Source organism: Gossypium raimondii, chromosome 10, assembly GCF_025698545.1.
Source record: "Gossypium raimondii isolate GPD5lz chromosome 10, ASM2569854v1, whole genome shotgun sequence".
Taxonomy (NCBI): domain Eukaryota; kingdom Viridiplantae; phylum Streptophyta; class Magnoliopsida; order Malvales; family Malvaceae; genus Gossypium; species Gossypium raimondii.
In genome coordinates, this window is record NC_068574.1 from 49,094,931 (window position 1) to 49,120,436 (window position 25,506).

The 25,506-nt window shown below is 35.8% G+C and overlaps 1 protein-coding gene across 2 annotated transcripts in view; it reads right to left on the reverse strand.

Moving 5' to 3' along the window:
* Window positions 1-10,457: 10,457 nt before the first annotated feature.
* The window catches only part of LOC105776291 (uncharacterized), a 38,669-nt gene continuing 23,620 nt past the window's right edge, over window positions 10,458-25,506 (reverse strand). Inside the window, exons 38-63 of one of the 2 annotated variants that reach the window (XM_012598860.2) lie at window positions 25,367-25,451; window positions 24,022-24,729; window positions 23,587-23,905; window positions 23,235-23,393; window positions 22,994-23,157; window positions 22,695-22,875; window positions 22,332-22,598; window positions 22,026-22,232; window positions 21,695-21,749; window positions 21,125-21,255; window positions 20,544-21,017; window positions 19,612-20,442; window positions 19,439-19,515; window positions 17,973-18,426; window positions 17,738-17,824; window positions 16,950-17,105; window positions 16,661-16,845; window positions 14,580-15,113; window positions 13,733-13,919; window positions 13,500-13,642; window positions 13,274-13,400; window positions 12,646-12,867; window positions 11,841-12,197; window positions 11,455-11,613; window positions 11,056-11,340; window positions 10,458-10,831 (exon numbers count right to left, since the gene is read on the reverse strand). In XM_012598860.2, the coding sequence (XP_012454314.2) occupies window positions 10,682-10,831; window positions 11,056-11,340; window positions 11,455-11,613; window positions 11,841-12,197; window positions 12,646-12,867; window positions 13,274-13,400; window positions 13,500-13,642; window positions 13,733-13,919; window positions 14,580-15,113; window positions 16,661-16,845; window positions 16,950-17,105; window positions 17,738-17,824; window positions 17,973-18,426; window positions 19,439-19,515; window positions 19,612-20,442; window positions 20,544-21,017; window positions 21,125-21,255; window positions 21,695-21,749; window positions 22,026-22,232; window positions 22,332-22,598; window positions 22,695-22,875; window positions 22,994-23,157; window positions 23,235-23,393; window positions 23,587-23,905; window positions 24,022-24,729; window positions 25,367-25,451 (6,704 nt within the window). In that variant the 3' untranslated portion in view covers window positions 10,458-10,681. Of the gene's footprint in view, window positions 10,832-11,055; window positions 11,341-11,454; window positions 11,614-11,840; window positions 12,198-12,645; window positions 12,868-13,273; window positions 13,401-13,499; window positions 13,643-13,732; window positions 13,920-14,579; window positions 15,114-16,660; window positions 16,846-16,949; window positions 17,106-17,737; window positions 17,825-17,972; window positions 18,427-19,438; window positions 19,516-19,611; window positions 20,443-20,543; window positions 21,018-21,124; window positions 21,259-21,694; window positions 21,750-22,025; window positions 22,233-22,331; window positions 22,599-22,694; window positions 22,876-22,993; window positions 23,158-23,234; window positions 23,394-23,586; window positions 23,906-24,021; window positions 24,730-25,366; window positions 25,452-25,506 lie in introns of both variants that reach the window. The other variant, XM_012598859.2, reaches the window with a different exon arrangement.

Consider the following 25,506-nt stretch of genomic DNA (forward strand, 5'->3'; position numbering starts at 1 on the left):
TTAAGTTTATGTGTGTTTTAGGTGCAAATTAATTTGAAGGTGAATTGGATGATTCATGCATGAAGATTCAATGGATGTGAAGATGCATGCATATTGGGTTCATGCACCTAACGATACATGCATGGAATGCATTAAAATTGGTGTGCTGATTTTTAAGTTTTCTATGTGTCCATTCGGCCAAAAGAGATGATTGTTCATTATCCAAAGCGCCATTTATTTCCTTCACATTCTTTGGAAATCTTTTGGCCATTCGGTTCAAGGTGTTCACACTTTAAGGCTCTTCAAAACCGTCCATTCACACTTGATATGGCTGCTCAAGTACTCTCTTTATTATTGGTAATTTTTCAGCAAGAGTTGCCTCTTGAATGCTCATTTAAACCCATTAGCCGAATGTAGCTGCTACATGCATCTCCAAGATCCATTTGCTTAAGGTGGAAGCTTCATAGTTGGTCACAATTCAGCCGAATCTACATTGCCCCATATTCATGAAGTTAAGCTGAATTTTAATTGAATGTTTGCTTAGAAATTAAGTCTTGAACTTGTCTATTCGACTACTAGTTGAAAGTCTATAAATAGTTTCTTTTTTTCTTGTAAAAGGACTTTTGACGAATTTCTGAATGAAATATCATTTTAGTGAGGCAATTCACTCTCTTTATTCTTCAAAGCTCAATTAACTTATCTTTACGAGTGGCGTCAATCTGACTTTGTTTAGAACTTATCACCCTTGGTGTGGCGTTCACAAATATACCGAAGGTTCCTATTTTGCTAAATAGAGGGTCTCGATTTTATCTACCATCCTTTTTCTTTTTCTTTGAAACCTTTAAGCCCGGGTCCTTATTTGATAATAAGGGTTCGTTCTTGTTTCATTGGAAACCATTTATTCCCATTTTGCGTCCTAAGCCATTTAAAACCATTATAACTCATCTTATTGAATTCGAACTAAATCGACACTACCTAAATTCGATCGGGAACATAATATGACTCGTCACATCATCCGAAACGAGCTCGTATCAAATTGCTTCTTGACCTCTTCTTTAATTTTCAGTAAGACGTCGGGTCTCATTCTTCGGAGCTTCTGTTGAACTGGCTTGCACTATTCTTTTATGGGGAACCGGTGTACCATGTTATCAGTACTTAGCCTGGGCATATCTTGATATGACCATGCGAAGACATCTTTGAATTCTTGGAGTAACTCAATGATGTGTCGCTTTGTCTCTGCGGTGATGCAATCTCTGATCTTCATCTCTTTCTCTTCTCCTAAACTCACAATTTCTACTAACTCTTTGTAAGGTAGGATTTGTTTCTCATCTTGTTCTACCATTCTTAACAAGTCAGGAGATAGGTTACAATCTCGATCATCTTCAAAGTCTTGAGGTTCCTTTGGACACATATCTTGCTCAAACGGAGATTTTGAGTCAGTAGCAGTATCACTCATATTATTGATATCTAGAGACATTTTATATGAATAAAAGAAAAAACCAAAGAAAAAATGAATCTAAGAATAATTTTTTGTATGGTATGAGTATGAATAAAATGGAAGAAATAAAAGAATATTTGCCAAAATGAGACACAAATATGTATTTTATTGAAATAAATATATTGGACCTATGCCTATTTCACAAAAGGATTCTTATTGCTCCCAGGCAATAAGTGTGTTTTGAACATTACTCTGAATTAGTTCTAAAAATTACAGGGATCTCTTCCACAATCCAATTGTTCAGAACATTTCCAGGGATATAAGGGCGATTGCCTGACAGGTTTTCTTCCCTAATTCTTTTTTCGGATATGGCGTTGATGCTCAAATTTCCCAACATTCCTTCCAGGCCTTTGACCTCTTCAAACAATTCTAACTCTTTGTTATCCATTAGATTTTGTACCAAATTTTTGAATTCAGTGCACTATTGGATTTCATGACCTTCTTCAGCGTAGAACTTATAGTAATTTCTCACTTCTTTAGGTAACTCTTCCGAATCTTGAATGATTAATCCCACGTTTATCATCTTTTGCCAAACCCATTTTAGTGGGATTTCTACTTCCGCCATATTAGTTTTGGTCATCTTTTCTCCATTCTCAATTATCACGTCTACCCCTTGATCTGAATGACTGGGTAACGAATTTCTTGCCACATTAGGTCCTGGTGGATCATCGAACCTTACGATCCCCATCTTGATGAACCGTTCAATTAGCTTTTTGAATGCGGTACAGTTCTCAATTGAGTGTCACGTTATTCTTGCGCGGTACTTACATTGAGCATTCGCATCGTACCATTTTAGGAATGAAGGTTGCATGGGTTTTAAGTAAAACGGGATACCACATGCGCATTGAACAAGTTTTAATATAACTCCCTATATGTCATCGGGATAGGTGTGAACTGAATTTTTTCTGTGTTTGGTCTTGAGTTAGATTCTTGCCTCGAAGGGCCTTGGTGGCTCGTTGCCATGGTCCTTGATTGGCCCACAATAATCGATTTTGAATGGCCTTTATTGTACATGCTCACGGTGTTCACTTTATTTTCTTTCTTCCTTAGGGTTGATCTTTTGGCGTTTTTCGCTACGTCTATTTTTCCACTCCTTACTGCATTTTCAATCATTTTTCCAGACATTACTATATCTGAGAAGCTCTTAGTAATACTTTCCAATATATGATTAATGAACAGGGCTTTAAGACTATTTATGAAAAGCATTGTCATTTCTTTCTCCAAAAGAGGTGGCTAAACTTGCGTTGCCACCTCCCTCCATCTCTAAGTGTACTGCCTGAAGCTTTCACTTTATTTCTTTTCCATGTTTTGCAGCGTAATTCTGTCCGGTGTCATGTTGATTATATGATTGTATTGTTTCATGAAAGCTTGTGACAAATCTTTCCATGAACTGATTTTGGCACGGCTTAGTTGGTTGTACCACTTGGCAACCGACCCGATCAAACTATCCTGGAAGTAGCAGATTAACAGTTGTTTGTTATTGACATATCTCGTCATTCTTTGGCAAAACATTGTGATATGGGCTTTAGGACAACTAGTCTCATTATATTTTTCGAATTCTGGAGTTTTGAATTTTTGTGGGAGCACTAGATCAGGGACTAAGCTCAACTACTTAGCATCAACCTTACAAAGGTAATCGACATTCTCTATAGCTCTGAATTTCTCTTCCAACCACTTGCACCAATCTTCTAGTCGTTTTGGCAGTTCAATCTTTGCCCTATCCATTTCAGCCATGTCGTCCAAATTGGGAACAACTGGGTTGGTCAGATTATCCCCGGGGTTGGAGCCTAAACCCATTAGGTAATTAATCGGTGCTGAAGTACCAGCTTGATATGGTTGAGGTCTTATGGTAACGAGTACCCTTCGTGGATATATTTATGGTTGGGCTTCGACATTTACTGGGGTAAAGCATGGGGGTAGGTAGGGTCTTCATTATCATCCCCCGAGTTAACCACAATGTTTTTTCCTTTTTCAATCCCTCTGGTCAGCAACTGTGTCAACTAGCTGATCATGCTTCATTGAGATTCTTGTATTTGATCTCTCATGTCTTGCTGTACTTTAGCTAATTGTTCCTACAGCTGTGCTTGCAATTGATCTTGCATGTCCTCTTGAATCTGTTATAATCTCTCTAATCTTCGATCCATTACTTTGGTTTTGCTGCGAGTACCGTAACGATATTCAGTTGGTAGATTCTTGTTGGTTTCCATGGTAACTTTCATAATTTTTATTAATTAGGGTCTTTTTATGAAATTTAATGCATATGATGAAATGTAATGCTATGAATGAAATGAATGCAAAAAGGAGTTGATTCTAGTTCAATTTCATTAGAACAACTTTACTAGAAAATAAGTTTCTTTACATAAAGCTGATACATATACGACATCGCCTTCACATTCAAAACCTTAACTTTCTCGAGAAAGAAAGCTAATTCTCGGCCCCGATCTGACTCCGGTTCATATCTCAGGCTTTGAACGGCTGAGGTTTGCAAGTGGTCAACCACTTCTCGTACTCGGACCAAAGCTTTGCTCATAACGTGGTCCATATCTTTAACCTGCCCCTCTCACAGGCTGTTACCTTTCTCTTGTTGCCTTTTCTCGGGTCATATTCGCGCGACTATGTTGTCTTCCACTTTATTAAGAAACCATTTTTCTATGACAAGCTCTCTATTTAGCAACCGAACACGAATCAACACCTTTTTTTGATGAAAATGCAATGTAATCACAGCAAAAACAAAACGAAACAAGTCAGTACATTTCATATAAAGCTAGAATTTAAAGCAAGTAAGAAATAACACATAGAGCACCTATTCGGGTGACCACTAGAGGTTCGGTATGGTTCTATCTAGGGTAAGTTCTTAAGGCTCATTACATGTGGTTCGGTTCTAAAGTAAGGGTACCTGAACCAATATATTCCTCGATCCTCACCCATTATAGGCTCATATAGACCGAGTTCGGCTCAGTGGAATACATTCCCTTATGGCTGTACAGAGATGAAGATATCACGAAAACATAGGTACGGATGTATCTCGAAAGCGATCCACTATCTTATACGGAGGTGACCACTTCATGAAGGAATAGTTTCTGACTCCCACTTAAGAAGGGCAAAATCGAACGATTATGCAATGCAGAATGCAGAAACATACTAAGATACTCGAACCAATTAAAGCAAACATATCATTATGTAACAAAATGATGAAGACCATAAAAATGAATGATAAAATGCAATTAAGGGGTCATAAATTTAAACCAAATTATCAATTTTCAACAAAAATGACCAAAAGTAATTAACTCGTGGTTTGACTCTTTTATTTTGTCCCCAGTGGAGTCACCAAGTTGTCGAAACCTTTTTTGACATCGACTTTTTATTTAGAAAACAAAAATAAGAGTCGCCACCAATCTTTTTTTGTGAGGTGTGATCGAATTACCTCGCAATTTTACCATTTTAATAAAAACTTTGATTTACTAAAATGACAATTTTTGTTCTACAAAATTTAGAAAATGGGTTCGGGAGTTGGTTACACACGAGAAAGGATTAGCACCCTCGTGACGCCCAAAATTGGTACCTAGTTGATTACTTGATATCTTTAGTGTTGAAAATTGAAAATTTGAAGAGAATTTAAAATACAATCCCTTATTAAAACATTACTTAACTAAATTAATTTTCACGAAAATGACTTATTTCAAGTTAATCGAGAAGGAAGGATCATATCCCGTAAGTTAGGATACAATGCCTTAAATCCTCGAGAACGAGAATAAACGCCGATTGATCATTACTTAAATCTTATTTTTTTATTTTAAAATAAATATTCGACTATCTCGGTTTTAGAAGGAAGCCATATTCCGTGAGTTAGTAACAAAACTTTTCTAATTCCAAAATAATGAACATTTGCTTCAGTTTAAAATTTTCCCTTTTTTATGCGTCGTGCAAAAATTAATGTAACACTTAAAATGGTATATAGATAATTTATTTGGACATCGTAGAAAATACGAAAAAGTATTTTTAAACGTAATGTATAGTACGATGATAATAAAATAATGTAAAATAGCTATACGGGTAGAATATTAAAATGATAAATAATAAATAATAGAATACTATAATAATGATAATAATATTAATAATGTAAAATAGCCCACTTTACAAAAACACGCGGATCCCAAAGATCTGGGTCGGGCAATCGGATCCTACTTCGAAACAACGCCGTTTTGAGGATTCTAAGCACCAGCCAAAACAATGTCGTTTAATCATCTCTATATAAATCAATTTTTTTTTAAAAAAATTTCATTCTGCTTGGATTTAAAAAAAAACCTTGAAGCCTCATCTTTTTCTCTCAAAGTCTCCCCACGTCCGGCCTAGGGTCGGTGGTCCTTCGCCGTGGATGCCAGTCGCGGTGACGGTGACCACCGTCTCCGCTGGCTGAAAAATTGCCCAAAACTCCCTTTAAACCCTATTTTTGCATAGAACTTTGATTCGGAGTTGAAAATACTCGATTTAAACCAAAACTCCCCCCAAAAGAAAAAAGACCCTTCAACTACCGACGTTTTTTGTTGCGGCCTTGGCCGAATCCCCAAGAATTCGACAGCCATCAGGCCAGAAAAAGGGCGCCGACAATGGTGTAGAGACGAAAAGACAGGTAGATGTTTTATTTTTCTATTTCTTTTCAAATAAAAAAAGATAAAAAAATCACCTTTTTTTGCTCTATATTTTGTATTCGATTTCTGTTTTTCAATTTTTTTTGTATATATCTTCTCCGTGTCAAAATACATTGATTGTTGGGGCTTTTAAAGCCGATTTACATACTATATTTTACTGTTTTTGCTACTATTTAGCCACTAATTTTTTATGTTTCTTTCTCTACTTCCGTAGTCCTTTTTCTTTCTCTTTTCTTGCAGGTGGCGGAGTTAACGGCACGGAGGGGCAGATCACTTTGCTATTTTGGTGAAACAGAGACATAGAGGGTGTGTCAGGCCTCGGGACGAGGTGCCTCGGGCGGCACAAGCGACACAGAGGGGCTTAGGGTTTTTTTAGTTTCTGAAAATGTTTAAGTTGTTGGGCCAACGGGCCGTTAGGTTTTTCTCTTATTTTGGGCCATTTGGGCCTCTTTTGTAATTGGACTAGTAATTATTTTATTTTTATTTGGTTTGGTTTTGGCCTAGGCAAAAATGGCATATTACAATATACATACAAGCATTTTAAGAAATAGATTGTACTTATTTATTACTATAGCATACAGTATGCCACCCATTAATACTTCCATTCATAACTAATTAACATCCAACAAACATACATGCAAGCGTATTCAGTCACCATGTTCATACACAACCACGAATACAAACAACTTAGAACAAACAAAGACACATATCATTTCAGCAGTTCAATGTTATTGATCACCTAAAGGTGGGGCACTGAAACTTACCTGAGCTCTTTCATCCTTGTCAGCATAGCTTCTTTATGTCACATCCCTCCTTACTCTACTCCCTATAAATAGTTGGCACTGGTAGGGCTATTTACACAACTTAAAGATATTGTTACTCTGCTCGAAAATAAAGAGAATTTATTCTCAACTATTAAATTTATTTTCCAGAATAACAATTTCTACTGGTTTTTGTTTGAAAAGGGATTTTTTGTTTTCACACTTAAACAAAGAAAACTATTTCTAGTTCTGTGTTTTGATTCGAATTATTCGAGCCCACACTAGAAGCAGTTCGTGGTACGAGAATAGCGGAGAAGGCCGTTTAGTTGAAAGTTAGGAACGACAAGGATTCGTCTAACAAAAAATACAAATGCGAATTCAGTAATTGGTTTATTGTTATAAATATCACAAACCGACTTAGTTTTTAAAATTTTTATTTTCTACTATGCAATAAAACCGTTTTCGAATCAGATTTTTCCAATAGCTCATCGCCTACAATGAGTCCCTATTCGTTTGATGGTTTGACCTTATTTCAGTTTGAGTTATGAGTCTACTGTGCTTTTTTGGGTTTTGTTCAAAAATTTGAGATTACAAAAATTCCTAGTCTATTTTCGGTTCACATAATTTTCTAATTTTACAAAAAGTAAAATTAAAAAACCTGCGTAGAGATGATATTCCATGATCTAATTTCAAATTTAAAAATTTTAACAACCTAAATTACAATCGATCTAAAATTTAAGAACCACAAATTTTGGTGAAATTATTTTATAATAAATTAAAATAATTAATATCCATACATTCACATATGTAAATCCAAAACATGCTCATAATGCAATAATGACACTTGTCATCAATTTAATCAATCAAGAGAGAGAGAGAGGAGAAAATTCATTAAAACCAATTTACACTATTAACACGGTACAACTTGGCTCTAATACCAATTGTTGAAAAAATTCGATTTAGAAAATAATTTTGTTGTATAACAGAAAACTAAAAGTTTTCTAAAACTCAAGTAGTTGTGTTATTTATAGCAATAAACTTTTTACCAAATTTGTACTTGTGTTTTGGACTAGGTGGTTAAAGTCGATTCTCGACTTTTAACCAACACGATCTTCTCTGCTATTCTCGAACTTCAACTTGCTTAGAGAGTAGGCTCTAATTCAGAAATTGATTAACACAATAAAACCTTTCTATTGATATTCATTGAGAATAACAATAGCTCTCAAAGGTTAGAAACTAAAAAGTAATCTCTCTCAAAATTAGAATTTTATTAGAAGAATAGATCTCATTGAATTTTGACAGTGTCGATGCTTAGAATGATCTATGTTCAACCTAACCTATGGTCTCTATTTATAGAGAAAATCACAAGAGTCTTACTTGAATAAGGATAAACAAAATAATAATGTTTTGATAGAAAATACCACAATTTCTTACTAAGAATGGGGAGGGGCATTCTGGGAGCTAAGGTTGTTGCCCATCATGCTACAAGATGGGTCATTGGGTCGGTCTTGTATATTAGGTACAATTATATGTATTATATGGTCTTTTAACTAACTCATATAATTAACCAACTCAATAAACAAATTTCTATTTTCCAAGCATCATTTGTTTAATGGAAATAAATTGAATTAATTTTCCTAATTAAATTATTTTCATGATAATTTTTTTGTACTAAATCTATGAGTAAATATATTTAATTGTCTTGTTCAACAATCTATAATGACTAATTAATTTAATTTTTATTTTGAATTTCAACTATTTAATTATAATCAATTAAATAATGATTTGAAGGAATTAATTTAATCTCGTGCAAGAAGACATATTCATTGAGAATAGTGATACATGCGATCTATTTCTCTAATTCATCTCATCAATTCAAATGCAAACCGTCAAGGCTGTACTGCGTTAGTAGAGGGACCAATTGGACTTATATAATTAGCTCAATTAATTGTTTTAAGGTTTTAGTGTTTTAGGTATTTTTGTTGTTATTTAGTAAGTTTTTGAGGTGTATATGTTTAGTTTTATTTTAAGGGAAGGGATCCTTACAGTAGTATACAACTAAAGTTGTTTTACTCATCCTGTAACTTTTTATACGATTCATATTTTAGCAATTCAACTATCATGTTTTATGTTCCAATCATTTAAATCATGCACATTAAGTTTGGCGTAAATTAGAAAACTCTAACAATTCATTTTATGCAAAAACTTTCAATCGTTCAACATATATTTATATAGATGATATTTTCGATTCGACATGATAGAGATACCGAATCGATTTAAAATTTACATGCATAACAAATACAATTATATTGATAAATTCAAAAGTTGAATTGTTAAAATATCAATTGTACAAAAAATTATAGAAGTGTATAAAATTAAATAATTTTACGCCAATATAAATGAATACCTCCCTTATTTTAATACTTTTAGTAGCCTACTTTTTCTGTTTAAATGTTCTGCTTGTAGGTAAAACCCGTAGAAGATTGAGTGAGCAATCAAGCGAAACAAGTTGGTAGAAATGGCTCAAGCCATGGCGTTGGGACGCTATCATCAACGTTGGGACACGAAGCTACCGGGAGGAATTTGATGCACCATGCGCGAGAGCATAGGGTCGAGACGCAAACCTCCTAGCCGAAGCACCACTTGCCACTTGTGCCTATCATCAGGAAGCCATGTGCCACCACGAGCACCGCTCGGCATCTTGTGATTTTAGACTTTCTAGTGGCAGTTGATCTTTTCACCAAGTCTGAGATTCCCACCTGCAAATAGCCATGTATTTAACTGAATTTGTACCAGATTTTAGAATGAGATTTTACGAAGAAATTAGATTTCATTTTAAAATTTTAGGCTATCTTTGGATTTAAAATTATCATCAGTGCGGTATGTATTGAAAAAATTATTGCCCAAACGTTTAAAACAAGCTATTTGATTGATAAGCTTCAATTCAGTTGAAACGTCACACGGACATCCAATTTTTTAATTGGTATACTCCAACAAAAGATAAATTCAGTTTTTGGGCTGGTATGCTCCAATAGCTTTTTAAATATTTAATCGTTTTGTAGCTCTATGTCTTTTCAACCATTAAATTTTAATTTAATTCATTTTATTACTTTTGAGCTAATTATTATTTTTTATGTTAAATTATAAAAGAGTATTAAACATCATCTTTATTTTACTGCCATACTAGGTTTGAATCCAAGATAATTTTAATCTCTATCAAAACTAATTGCACTACCCATCAATAGAGCCCTTGATTTATTTTTGACTTTCGAACTTCTGTTAGTCTCTATTAACCGGATCTCTAGATCTTATAAACACGTAATTCTCTCATTTGTTAGATTAAATTTCTAGTTGATTTTGAGTTTCTCTTTCATTTGTTAGATTAAATTTCTCATTTGAATGGAAGATCAATCAAGCTTGGACCTTGGAGACTATGAGCGAAATTATTGGATGAAGATTTGACATGATTGCATGGTGGATCTAATACCGAATTGTGTTTAATCAATTATGCTTAATAATCTAAAGATTTGACTATATAATATTATATAATATATACTAACATATGCTATGTATAAAGAAATATCTATTGAATTTATATTCAAGCAGAACGATCACCTAATATTTGTAATGGGCTTTGCAAATATATACTACTCCACTAACCGTTTTCCTTTAATGCCATTTACAGCTCCAACAATGCAAGCATGCAAAATTTGTAGCACTCAGCCAACGCTGATTCAATGATCCAAGATGGATGCTGAAAATGATGTTAGTGTCTGTTGGCACTCATTCCCAAGTTAGTTGTTGCTGCTGCTGCCAAAAGTTGGTCTCGATGTAGGCACCTGTTGAGGAGACCAGGTGGGACCCCCTTCTTTCAGACTCATTTCAACGGCAGTGCTATCAGTAACTGGTGAATATGGTTTAGTAACATTCTTCTTCAGCAACTCCTGTTTCATTGAAAGAAGCTTTTACTACCAGGAATAAAACTTTAATCTTAATAAGGATGATCCAAGGCCATGCTTAGAGATATTCCAATCTATGTTGCACCCATTTCAAGTTTTCAATATCCAAACCTTAAAAATAGCAAAAGAAGTCCAAATATGATATGGTGCAAAAAACCAAATGGTGTATCTAAACAAAATGAAGGGAAAAAAATCATCTGGAAACTAACCTTTGAAATGTTTTGTCCATATGTCTTCATTGCTCGTTCTATTGAAGTGTAAACTTCACGAGCCTGATGAGTATCTCGGCTGCATTTTACGACACGAGCTTGTTCTTTTGTATCTGATGGTCTAGTCCTTAGGTAGAGTATGAGCTGTGAAGGTGGCGCTTTGAATTGGTCTTTCTTTCCCTGAGTCAATTCCATTGTTGCCAGATCATTCCATGGTACATCCCACAATACTAAACATGGATCCCTCATCGGATTGAATTTCCTCTGAGTTATGTTAGAGCTTTGCTGAGAAAGACAAAATAGAATATGATCCTTTAGTTTGATCTCCAGCTTCAATAATAAGAAGAAAAAAGGCACCAGTCAACCATAAAGTCTTTCCGACAACGTTAGTTGACCTACTTGCAATAATATTACTCTTTGATGAGTAACTATAATAATTTTTCCCTTTGGTAGCATGAAATGATCTTCATATGCATCTGATAATGCAAATTTCCCGCGTACTTTGAATAGATCAACCTGGCCCAAGAAAGAAGTTGACTGCGCCAATTGCAATATTACCTTCAAAACAGGCCAGCAGGTTAGAAGAGTTGTACTTATAACGTAAGCACGTGATCATCAACAGAATTTTCACATTTAAATACAACACATAAAAGGTAAATACAAAACCATAACAGAAATGGAAGGACAAAATTATATTAGAAAAAGGGTCTTTTCCACTTGCCCTTAATTAATGTACTCAGAACCAACTATACCCCTGAGATGAGGGGACACAAAAAATAAAGTACCTGTCCTTGTGCTTTATACTCATCATATGGTCGAAGCAAATTATCACCACTAACTACACGAGGCAGTCTCCTGCGGAGGAGTTGGTCATCTGAAGCTATAGCTGATGCTATCTTCATTCTCATTGCATTTGCACCTTCAGTAGTTTTTGACAAAAGATCTAGAACCCCACTCACAGGCTGTGCAGCTGCGCCAATTATTCCCTTTCCAACACCCTGAACAAAGCCCTCAACACCTGAAGTTTTTGCACCTTCAAGAGGCTTCGTTAATATGCCAGTAACTCCTCTAAAGAGGCCTTTTGCTAGTGCTCCACCCCCTTCTCTAATGACACCACCTAAGTCCTCTACACCCTTGCTCTCCTGCCAGAAAAAAAACAAATGGAAAAGAAAATGTGAATGTTCCGGGACAAGTATTACCCAAGAAGAGGTCCATTGGATGACAATTGACTTTAATAGACAGAAGATTATTAGCAACAGCATGAGTAGAAAAAGAAAAAAGTTGACAGTCAACTAATTGGATGATCATATATTGTCTTAGGGAGAAATCTACAAGGGAAAGTCACCCCATTCAAAATTGACATAGACACATCCCTTTTCCCAGTTATTCAACAGTTATTACACACGTCATACACATCATCTTTCAAGGTTTAGGGCTATTACACACACCTTTCAAATTAGATCAAGCAACTAAGTAGTAAACAAGGCTCACAATAGCTTTATACAGTTTGCAAATAATTACAGCTGTTTAGACAAAAGAGCACAATCTAGAACAATGAATAGTCATCCAAAATTAGGGTTTGTGAAGCACCTGTCTCTGTCGGCTTTGAATGAATTTCTTATCCATTGATAAAGCAGCAACTCCTTTACTCATATGACCAAGAGCACTACTTGCGTTCCCCAATATATCAAGGCCTGAGAGCAATTGAAGTGGTTGACCAAGAAGATCCTTTTTGATGTTTGAAACAGCATTACTAATCATAGTACTCTGCCTCATGCACACATTCTCATGAAATCTTTGATTTATCTTGACCTGTTTATTCAAACGGTTGTTATCACAACATGCATAACTAACCACAAATAGCTCATTAAAATTTAGAAAATCTCGAGATAGGCATAGCTCAAAGAGTTGCCAGTGCTACTTCATCCATAAAATATTACTTAATTAATTGAAACATAGCAGTTAATAGAGTCACAGTTCAGTGTTACGCAACCAAACCCTTGTAATTACCAGAGTAAGTTCTATCAACAAATTTACTGCAACTTAGAGATATGCATTTGGAGGCCATGACTCATAAGAGATATTTATACAGCAAATTATTTTCTAGCTTCCATATACTTAAATAAGTGGCTTCTCAGATCCAGCCAGGGAATTGAAGGTCAAACTACTGAGAGATATAGAAATGAGGAAACAAAAGGGGATTGAATGTAAAACTTACAGTCATATTCTCAGTGTTCCCTAGTGCAGTCATTAGGGATGCCCAGAAGCCAAGTACTCCCCTAGGCCTTTGACTAGGTGACATAGTCATTGACACTTTAAGTCGAACTTCTGATATGTTGAGAACCCTGCATTTCCAGTTAAATACAGGTAGTAAGCGCCAAGTAATCATGTACAGAGCAAAGCACATTTTTTAAAACGTAGATTGAAGAAAGGTCCTCGCATACCCAATTTGAATAATTGGATCAACTGATACAGCTGTAGCTTTAGCATCATATAACCTACTGAAATTGACCTTCTGCATCATCTCATGTATGCGCCATATAATTGGTTCATGTATGTTTATCAAAAATGCAGAATTATCCGGCCCCTGGTCAAAAGCCAATAAAAATGAATATGACGGTACAAGAGACAGAGATGGCAAAAACTAATACAGTCTACTCATGATATTGAGATTTACCATGCCCACATCAAAAACTATATATGGATAGACACAGAGATCCAGTGATCCATTTGTCTGCAGAGTCACAGAAATTTTCATAATATAATCAGTTTCCTGCCCAATTTTCTGTGGTCTGAAGAGAACTGGAGTTGGGGTTAACGGCAACTGGTTATCCATTTGAATTCCTCTCATTCTTAATTTGAACCTGAAATAGCGAAATTCCATAAACATTGACAAATAGTTAGAAAACAGAGAAAGGTTTTGGTATAAGAAATTACAATTTTGGACATCTGTTCTGCCTACATAATAAGTAGACGATTTATTAGGTTGTCTGCAGAACAGTGTGCAAAAAAGAAGAGTTCTGCTAAATCTAAGGTTTCAACTAAAAACTTCAGAGCCTTCTTTGAGGTTGAGGTGTGAAAGGTGAAACAAGGTGTGGTATCCCCAATTATTTAATGTACACAAGCAAGCTTAGAAATTCTTAACGCTCAACATGAAGATAAATAAATTTATGCTTAAAAGAACTTATTTAACTGTGTAATTTATACATAATTGTACTAGAAATAAGTATCCTATAAGAATTGAATGGATCAAGGAAAATCCACAATGAGTCAATAGACAATTTATCACTTGAAATAGAATTCCCAATAAAAACAGAGCATCATTAACTCAATGATACACAATAATTTCAAGAATAAAACCAAGTTGAAATTTTTATATAGAGCATATAATGAATGGTTCAAATAAAAAATTTACAGTTTTTCTTTTTCTAAGAGAGCAATTCTTTGAGGTACAAGCAAATTTGAGTTGTGATTACATAAATCTCTCTATTGCAGCATTGCAGAATTTATTAAAGCAGACATACCTGCTACAACCAGATCCCAAGCCAGTTGAATATGCCAAATGAAGATTTTGCAGTGAAAGGTATAATAATTCCTCAGGTGTATGGTCAATAATGGACACCCCAAGCTCAGAAAGTTCGACAATAAAATGAATCTCACATTCTGACGCAGGCTGCAATTGTTGTTGCCAGGACTCATTTCTAGAGAAATCTGATAATGAGGACGAAATCCTTTGTCCAGTGATTGCTGACTCATTTTCAGGCATCCAGTCACTGATCTTAACAACATTTAGTTTTTCTTCTTTTAGGATGGTAACCCTTAAAGCTCTGGCAGGGCCAGTCACATCAACTGGTAGGTGATCAGCAATCTCATCAATGTCATACTTTTCTGACCTTGATGGGTCAGTCCCATCTGCAAGGATTTCCATCAAATGCTGTCGACCAAGATCTTCCCATAAGAAAGAAACAGCAGTGTTGGGAAGAAGAAAGTGCCATGAATCACTGGTACCATCAACTTGCCGGCAGCGAATTGGTAAAAAGATGGAACGATTTTCAATCCTGTCCCAAGACGATAAATTACAAATGAATATAAAAGAAACACAAGAATTTGAGAAAGTGGATTAAGCATGCAGAACACGAAAATCCGACCCAAGCTGAAATTTATGCTGGAACACATCCAAAAGGCCTGATCCAACCTTATTTGATTTGGTATTCATGACCTAAACTTGAACACGAGTTTGACGCAAATGGACCTGAATAATCCAAAACTTCAATTGAGCATAACTTTTATTCTTTTCTCTTTCTAAACTTCAACTTAAGAAATAATATATATGTCAAATGGTGCTATCACACATTTTTAAGTCTTGGGTTTCTCGTGATCTTATATCCAAGTTGAGTATAGTGTGTTTTGCTCTTACTACCTATTAACCCAGGTGAGGCTGTCCAAATGCTTGTTGAACTACATGTGATGGGGGTTTTAACCCGCATCTGTTAAGTCTTGAGTTTTCTATGATCTTATATTCAAGTTGGGCTTATTGCCAATTGCTTTTGCATTGGAAGATCAATACTAAAATATAAATAATCTAAAAAATGACAAGGTGGTGTGGTTTAGGGGAGAAAACATTATTAACTAAACGAATTAGGGCTGAACAAATGAATAGGAAAGAAGATGAAACCCTAGAAAACTTAGGGTTATAGAAAGCCTCTAGTTTTTCTATTAATTCAATAATAATGATGATAATTATTATGGCTGTAAAGCCTACAACTTATTTATATAGACTTTCTTTCTTGCAAGTAAAGTTACTAGGCTTTCATGTAAACAAAATTTTATCCCTAGCCCTAGGTTTAAATCCTAATGATATTTAATAACCCTAGCCCTCTATAATATATATCCCATGCTTAAATAAAATATAATAAGATAAAACTGACATAATAAAATATTATAATAAAAAGAAAAGCTCCTGCGTCACTAGGACTTGAGCACTGTTTGAAATCAGTTAATTGATGTTATCCCACACCCATTAAGTATTAGGTTTCCAATGGTCATATATGAAAATTTATCCCCTTAACCTATTACCAATTAGTTTTAGGTTGGATGCTTAACATGGTAGCAGAGCCCATGTTTGTTTTGTTCTTCCTACCTAATCCTATGTAAAGTTGATGACCCTTGGTGAGGTTCTTCACATGTAGGCCTTGAGAGATACACCTGGGGAGAAGTGTTAATTGGTGTTATCCCATACCTGTTAAACATTAGGTTTCCTATTGCCTTACATTAAGTTCAGCCCCACCACCTATCACCAATTGGTTTTTAGTTAGATGCTTAACAAAATCATTTTAAAAAGTCACAACCCAGAACCGAGCAGTTTGAAACCCAAAGATAAGATGATCATACCATAACCAAACCCCAAAATGACTCAACTTGCTGCTCCAACTAGAACTCAACTCAACCACCAAATTGCCAGCCTTATAAGCTTGGTAATTAAGAGTAGTAAATGGGAAAAAGTAAAGAGAATACAATGGGAAACATAAAATCCTCTACCCCATCAACCATTCTGTGAGTATTTAAGTAAATTTTAAAAGTATGTAACATAGGTGTATCATGTAACCTGTAAGGACTGGATGAGGAATTATGGCGGAAAATAACTTCGTAGCGTGAGCTTTTTGTTCCACTCCTAACTTCAACCTTAAAAAATAACTGATCACTTCCATTGCCATTTTTCAAAGAAACACGCATCACGCCTTCATTAGAAACACTGAACGGTGTACTCCAGTCATATCCATCTACACGCAACTGAAAAAAAAAAAAAAAAAAAGAAAAAGTCCATTCAGTTAAAGTGGATACAATGACGACGATGATGATGATGATGATGATGAAGAATGACTGATTTACACAACCTTCAAAAGCTCAAGTTTTGAAGAACCCTGCCACCCAATTGGTTTTGGAGGATCAGTGGGATGGATCCATTCCACTGTATGAGAATCACACTGTCGCAGGCAAAGGCTTAAACCTATCCTGTTGATAAACAGCATGTATGGCTGAAGATGAATGACCTGAACATCAACCATTTTTAGTAGTTATTCACCAAACAGTATATCCATAAATAAACATAACTATTTTTAAAGCTGTTTCAAAATCTAAATCAATATAAACTTACAAATCTATTATAACATCCTTTATATTCTAATTCAATACTAGTAGAAGCACGCTTAATAGTGATGATTTATAAAACTATAGGTTACTCAGATAATCTACAGTAAAGAACATAGTCTGACCCAGAATTTCCGGGTCAGTAAATGCCAACACAGGGATAAAGTAAGTAATACACAAGGCAAGAACTGTTTCTGAGATCGAGGCTGCAATGATCTTAATGCCTATCGGCAATTATATCTAGGCCAGAAGAGGGAAAAGGAAAGATAGCATAGATTATAAAAATCTCAATTAAGCATGAAACAAATGAAGGTCAAAGTTTATACGGGTGGCTACAACTTTCAGAAGTAGAAACACTATTACACTATTATTATTATTTTGGAGTGAGAGACAGAGATGCAAAAGAAGAAGCCAAAATGAGGGAAAAAATGTGTTAAGAAATAAAATAATAAAACTACTATAGTATTGCCAGAGAATGGAACCAAGAACCACAATAAAATCCAGCAACAGCAATTTTTTAAAGACAGGTTTCCACCTTTGTTCTGTCTGAGGTCATATTCACTATAGCTGAAAGCTTATAGTACGACCCATCTGAACCGAATGCTTTTACAGCAACACGTTCCTGGAATAGAAGTTACATATCAGTCAGCAACACCAATATCTGAAACACCACAAAACAATTTAACAGAAGCAGTACCCCTCTCCACCAACCCCACAAAAGAGAGGAAACAAGATTCTTAAGTACTTGAGCATTTTGATTCTTGACCTACCTTCTTTTCAAGCTCAAGAAGAGAAATACCAGGACTGTAAATTTCAGAATCACGAATAGCCACAGAAATGCCAACCCGTGGGGACACATATGTATCTTTCTGTGATGGAAACAACATAACACCACTACGACCAGCAGAATCTTGTGGGGAAAGCATACTTGCTATTGGACTGGTGTCCTCGATAGCTTCAAGTACTTGGATGTTTCTCCTCAGACCAGAGTTTCTCCTTTCCATCGAGTAAGAAGGGGTCCTCAAAACTGTTCTTGCAGATTTAACTGCTCTAGAGAGTGAGTGTGAATCAGTGTCTGCACTATCTGAACCTTCAATTTCTACCACTTGATAAGCTAGAGGCAGAGATGAATCATTGATGATCCAATATGGAACAAAAAACCTTATTGTTTTTGGCGCAGCATTGGTACCCCCCATATCACTTTCAATGCTCACACGCAATCTCCTGTAAAACCATGTGATGAGATCACGCGTACTGCATAAGTCTGAGGGTTTTTTTACTAGGAAAGAAAAAACACTTAAAAGAGAATTTACAGCCTACCATTCACACAATTAGTGACTAATTTATCCCTTTACCGTGCAAATTTCATCAAAGTGCCTTTCTTTCAGTAAATAAATTCCAACAAAGTTGATCATGAACATGCATGATCAAGAATCATATATATATATATATATATATATATATATATATATTCCTTTCACTTATCTCATGACTCCAATGTCAGTAAAAGATATAGAGAAACATGGCATCAAATTTGACACCATTTGCTCAGGTTTCTGTACACTTTGAACTAACCATTATCAAGGAGCAAACATACATGAGTTAAATATAGTTTACTTCCATTGCTTTTCATAAGTAGCGAACTACACCTAGTGAAGAAAGGGGGCACCAGAAAATATCATGCATAAACAATCAGACAAGGATTCTTACATATTTAAGATCACAACAAATTTACGTCTGACAAAAACCTATAACTAATTTAGCAGGGGGATATATATATATAAGTAGAAAGCAACAAACACATTATGCAAAATTTCTATACCAATATCGAATTAGGGTTCTTTATATATATAAAGGATGTAGTGAAAACCAAATGTCGATCTAAATATCAAAGTAGAAACTAAAATGAAACCATAGTATCCTTTCTGATACCTTGTGCATTGAAATAGGTGTACATAAAATCTAAACTGCTTAAATATGCATTTGTTCTGAGGGAAAAAATCTGTCAAACCAAAATAAAATTTCTGAAAGAAGGTTAAGTCCAGTTTGTATTAAACCTCATTCATAACAATTAGTATTTGAATTAAGGAAAAAAGGACCCAAATATTGCAAGTAAGCAGCATAGGAAAAGAATGTAGCAATTTATGCAGTATCCTCCCATACTGACAAATCAATAAGAGATGTAGGAAGGAAAACTTTTAGGAGCTCCCATCCATGAAAAGAAAAAGAGACAAACCTTTTACTTCGCTGGTGGAACATCCAGAAAGATGAAATGTGAGCACTGGAAGAAAGATCCAGAATAAGAACTGGGTCCTGCAAATAATAATGCATTGACCACAAGCTTTAATACACATTGGCATGCATATGAGCAAACACAATGCACTGTCCAAACAAAGTAAAACTCATTACCTTTTCCAAAACCCAACCACCCTGTACACGAAATGTAAGATATACAGGTCTTCTGATGTCCACTGAATATATTTGAGCACTATTGCGTGAAAAAATCATACCATGCTCTCGCTCAATATAGTTCCCTTCTTTTTCCTTTTCCCATATTGTGAATGCAGCAGGACAAGGAAGTCGATTTTCCAACTTCAATGGAGAATTGACAGATATCTTCCAGTCATAAACAGGTTGATTAAGCTCTGTAGGCAGGGCTGATGCATCTGCACCTACACTGAGCCATATCTGTTTACTCCCAACAGTAGGGCAACAACAAAGAAGTACATCCTTCTTCTCAAGTTGACTCAAATGGAGAGCAAAATTGGGCATTTTGCTTCCTTGTGGAAAAGAATCTTGTCTATATAGTGAACCTAGATCCAAGAAAGGCTGGTCCTTTCCACTAACGAAACTAGAACTGACACCAGCAACAATGGCACGACCCCAAGTGTACGGGGGCTGAGGATGATCAACACAAGGACGAATGCGTAAACATTGATCAGATGCTTTAGATGTACTTCTCCATGGTAAAACAGTAGAACATCCAGGACTTATGCAAGTGAAGTCACTCTTTATGCAACTTTTTCCGCGCTCAGCAATTTGTTGCCTTCTTCTGATCCAACGCCTCCTGCGCACACCATGACTAGATTTAACATGTGACTTCGAAGAAGTTGGGGGCCATCTCAAATTTTGATAGTCAGGACCATAAGCCCAGCCGTCTTCATCAACAAATTGGGATTTATCAATACTCCATGTTGATATCCATTCCCACCCACTGGGAAGGGGAGGTTCAAAGAAATCCTTCAAGATAAAGGAGGATATAAGAAACAAATACATATCGACAGTTACACAAGAAATAAATCCCAAGAATGTGACAACTGTTAGCACGCAAAATCACTCACCTTTGAAGAATATGAGAAGTCTTTGGTGCTCCAGAGCGGGGGATCATTGCCCTGACCAGAATTTGGTTGATAGCGTTGATTCTCAAAGATTTCTTCCACCACAATGTTATGACTGCTTGATCCTGAATCCTGAATGATTGATGCATGACTTACTGAAATATCCAAATTAATATCAGAATCATTTACAACTGTTGCAAGGCCCCTGAAAATAGCATGCTTCTTTCCATTTTTCATGACAACTTCCATTGCAATAAATTCACTTTGTAATGATTTGGGAACTACTGACAACGGAAGCAGCGAACGAATGCTCTCCCATGAACCCTCTTTTCCAAACCTAATCCAGAAACCAATATCCTTAGGAGAAGCATCCTTGCTTTCTGCATCTCTTTGAAAATTTGCAGTTGTGTTCCTCTCAAAATAAGATGTCGAAATAGAGAGGTATCCATGGTCATGAGTATCTTCAGTATTGTTGGACTGAACCAGTAACAGAGGGACAATAAATATATGTCAGATACTAAAATACATTGAAACAAAGAAATATAGAACCTTTTAGACCAAAGATGCAGAAAAGAGGGGCTCACCTTTCTCCTCAAGGGATATGATTCAACATTCTGAATATCATTTATTTGAGACAGAATCCTTGATGAAGATACCTTCTTTAAAATACTGGCACCATGTCCAACAGGAAAAGAAAGTGCACCAACAACTTCACCTGCTTTATTAAATTACAAGATCAAGAGAACAAACGTATACATGTTCAAGTTTGAGTAAAGAGGATGACCGACTATTTGATGTATTATAAAAAAAAAAAATTATAAACCTACAAGAAATTATAAACCTACAAAGATCATGAGACAGAACTAAATAAAACACAAATTAATACATAGAAGAGAACAAAGGAAGAGAAGAATAACAAGTGAACCACACTATAATGAATAGAAAAAATCATCATACAAATTTCTATGGCTATATAAATAGTGTTCTTGTTACCAAAATATACATGAAAATAAATGCAACAGGCATCAACTCATAAAAGTATAAGAGTCACGCAGATTTAGCATCACAAGCAACAAAAACCAGAAGAAAAAATTCAATATCTAGTTTTACGTCAATTCCATTTTAACTCAAGTTCATGCACCAATAAAACATACCTTTACCAGCTTTTGCTGAAAGGTTTGTTACCTCCACCTCCAATTTTGCAACCCCCTACAACAGCACATGCAAAAATACCTTAGCAATTGGGAAATTAACAGCTAGTGCTTACCAGCTCTCGCGAAACAGAACCACATTGCAGATTTCCCTTAATTGTGCCTATCATAACGTGATATTTTACTATGATGGAATATTTTACTACTTTTAATTAGCTAACATACCTTAATTCCAGAACAATATGAATATATTAGCAATTTTTACTGAAGACCACAAACTAAACCATGCCTACTGTAACAGTCAATAAGCAAAAACAACAAAAACAAAACAGACCTTTCGAGGAACTTCGAATATGAAAATTTCGTTCCACTTTGCAATGCCTTTATTTTGATGCTCCATGTCTGAAACTAAGGGCTTCACACATCTTGTCCTCGCACTCTGAGGGAAAAGTTTTTGCTGATCTGTTGCTTGACCATCAACGACAAGGCGCAAAACACAAAAGAAGTTATGGCTATTACCATCATTGATTAAAGGTAAATCCTGCCAAATACACCGGGTCATATTTCTGTTTACAAGTAATTAGGCTACAAAGAAAAAAGAAGAGAACTTATGTTGCAAAAGCATCAATTATAATAGAACCTTGGCAAAAAGAATCTGCACAGCAACAGAATAGCGTGCTTCCCTAGATTCCTCCGCAACATTTAACCTGTCTGAGAACCTTGGAGGAGGAATCCAAACTGAAGCACAGTCACCATGATGAAGTTGGTCAACCACATTTGAATCTTGCTCAATTCTTTTCAGGAACAGGTCATCACCAAGCTTATTCTCTACTGTCAATGTTTGTAAATCCTCTTCATCCAGGGCAGAAAAGGCCATATCTTCATGTCCAGAATGAGCACGAGCCTCCTGAAAAAGAATAACTAGTCAGATGTTTGAAAGTGCAGTATAGAAATCAGCTCAGCATCTTCTTAAACCAAAATCAAGATGCAAGTTCCAATTGACCTCAATCAGCTTGGTCGTTTTTTGTTCAAGCTCTAACTGTCGTCTCCATGATAGAATGGTCCCTACTAAAGTTTCAAGATTTGCAGCACTGACATTTACATTCACAATGTTGGTGGCAGCAATGCGCATCCTCTTCCCAAGTCTTGATGGTGAATTCACATCCGCATCATATGTTTCGAACCTTAAAAAGGAAAAAGAGAAATAATTATTACAAAGAACACCAAACTCATTAAAAGCTTGTGCACTTTTGCCACTCTCATTAGGGAAAAAATAGTAACTAGAACGAGGAAGAAACGAACTTGAATATGCCATCAAATGGCTCCACCAAGGGCTCCCATGCTTCTAGTTGCGTATTAAAGGTTGAAGCAGCAATAGAAGCAACGAGGACTGCATTCATAGCCTCCAACCGACCATGTGTCGCCAACTTGATATTAGCAATAGTCACATCAAATAGTGGTGTCATCTGAAACAGTACAAATACATCATAAAAATAAGGCAAATCATGTCAAAAGGTCCAGGTCATTAGTTTAGAAAACATACCATTCCATGTAGGCTGTCTAAAACAGTTAGAGAGAAGTATCTTAGTTTAATCTCAGCAGTAACGTTTTCCCGTGTCTTCGGCTTCACATAATCACCAATAGTGTAAGCCAACCGTGTTGATGGCTTTTTTGTATCAGAGCATGCAAGAAAAGTACAAGCCTACAAAGAAACAGGAAGCAAAACATCATTATTATTTTTTTCTTCCAAGTAAAATTCAGACAATAAACAGGCATAGACTAAGATTATATCAGATATGAGCTTCAATAAAAAAGCGTACTTTTTAATAGACATTTGTTTCATTTTTAAAAATGATAGACAATCACGGACTGAGTTTAACGAGCATTCTATTTACCTGATTTTCAACTTTCCAAAGGCTCCAGCACTGGTGTGCCTTTGAGGTTGAAGATTTTGAAATTGGCATTTCAAGAATGTTGGCTGGGTTAACAAGATCCATCCTTGGGCAGCACAAAGAATCCACGCATGGGGTTTCATCTGTTCTGGAAACCACACACCCCAAAGAAGCATAACCAGGGGGAGCAATTGGGTACCAGAAGAAAACTTCATCAAGACCTTTCCCTGTAATTTGGGCCACTTTTATAAATTTTACCGGCTTTGCAGAGATTTCTGGATCATCAGACTTAAAGATCAAACCCTGAGCAGGGGGTTCTAAGCTGGAAAAGGGGGATAAAATACAATGGCAAATGTCAACAGAAACTCATAAAGAGACCAAAAGATATCTATGATAAAGAGCTTAACAAAGAAACGTTCCAATATAAAGAGAACTAACCCTTCCACAATGCAATCACCCACTGTGGCATAACCACGGCGAGATATAGGCCGCCAAATTGACACCGGTCTACGATGTTCACTGCCTACATCCCACCACATTCTCTCAAAGTGACGGGTTGACACATAACAACTACTTGCTTTTGATATTGACCTGAGAATGTTCCATCCAGATGAACTAGCGCTCTGGTCACCTTTTTTCTGACTAGCACGATCATTATCCACAGCAAACCCAGGAATAGATTCCTTAATAGATGCATAGGACAAAACTGAATTCCATAGTAGTAGATGACTCAGGTCAGTACTATTTTCTCTGGACGGGCATGTGGTTGAAGAATGGGCAGAAAATGATCCAATAACATTGTCCAAACGCCAGATGCTAAATCCAGAAGCAAAATGCTGATTTGATGGTATGATCATCATGCATTCTGAATAAGTTGTAGATGTTACAAGGTCAGAGCGCAGGCAATATACAGCATGATTTGGTGGTGGATGTTTGCCTATATTTGCTATGCAACCCATTGAAGTATACCCTAGGGGCGGAACTGGCATCCAAAGGCAACAGTCACTGTCAACATCAGAATGGCCATCCTCTCCTTCCAATCCAAGGACACGAGAGAGAGAGCCAATAAGATTAAAACCCACTGGCTTCCGCACACGGCCATATGTATTACTTACTGCTAGTACAACCTGTGAAGGAGGAATTGGCCTAGAGAACAATAGAAGGAAAACCATATTAATAGTAAAAGCTTAAGATATTAATGAAAAAAATATAAATGTAGCAGATACAAGTAATTACATTAAAAACACCATTTACATTCAGGAAAGCTGGATAATATCTTTCTTCAAAAAGTAAACTCAGTGAAAGAAGCAATAGCCAGAACAAAGTGCAGAAATAAAAAGAGCCATTAAATATTAAAGAAAAAGAAAAGAAGAGTCAATAGAAACATGGAAGAGCATTAATGTCAAAGAGACGACTAATATTAGTTCCAAATCTTGAAATTTTACTAAACCTAAGGCTCGTAGTAAATAATACTAAAACTGTCAAGCATTTCCATCTTAAAATATCAAAAAGAAAAATAAATACTCTCTTCAAAGACATCTTCCTAGCCCCACTTCCCAGTCATAATCTATCTCAGCCAAAAAACATTTCCCCAGAAATCAAAAAAGACCCAAAGACAGATATTCATACTAAAAACAAAAACACGGCCCATTAAACACCCAACTCATCCTCAGAAAAAAGCCCGTACATCATTCCCATAAAGGTAGGAGTTAACAGCATAGACCAGGATTTCGTTTTAATTTGGATATATGCCATGGTTGAAACATGGAAAATCATATTTTACCTAGATGTCACACAATCCCCCAATATAACATAGTTTGCTGGAGCCTGTGGCCTCCAAATAGTAAGATTGTTATGAGATCCGTTTTCTGCAGACATATTAAAACAAGACAGAAAGAGAAAACCAAAAAGAAACAGAATGTT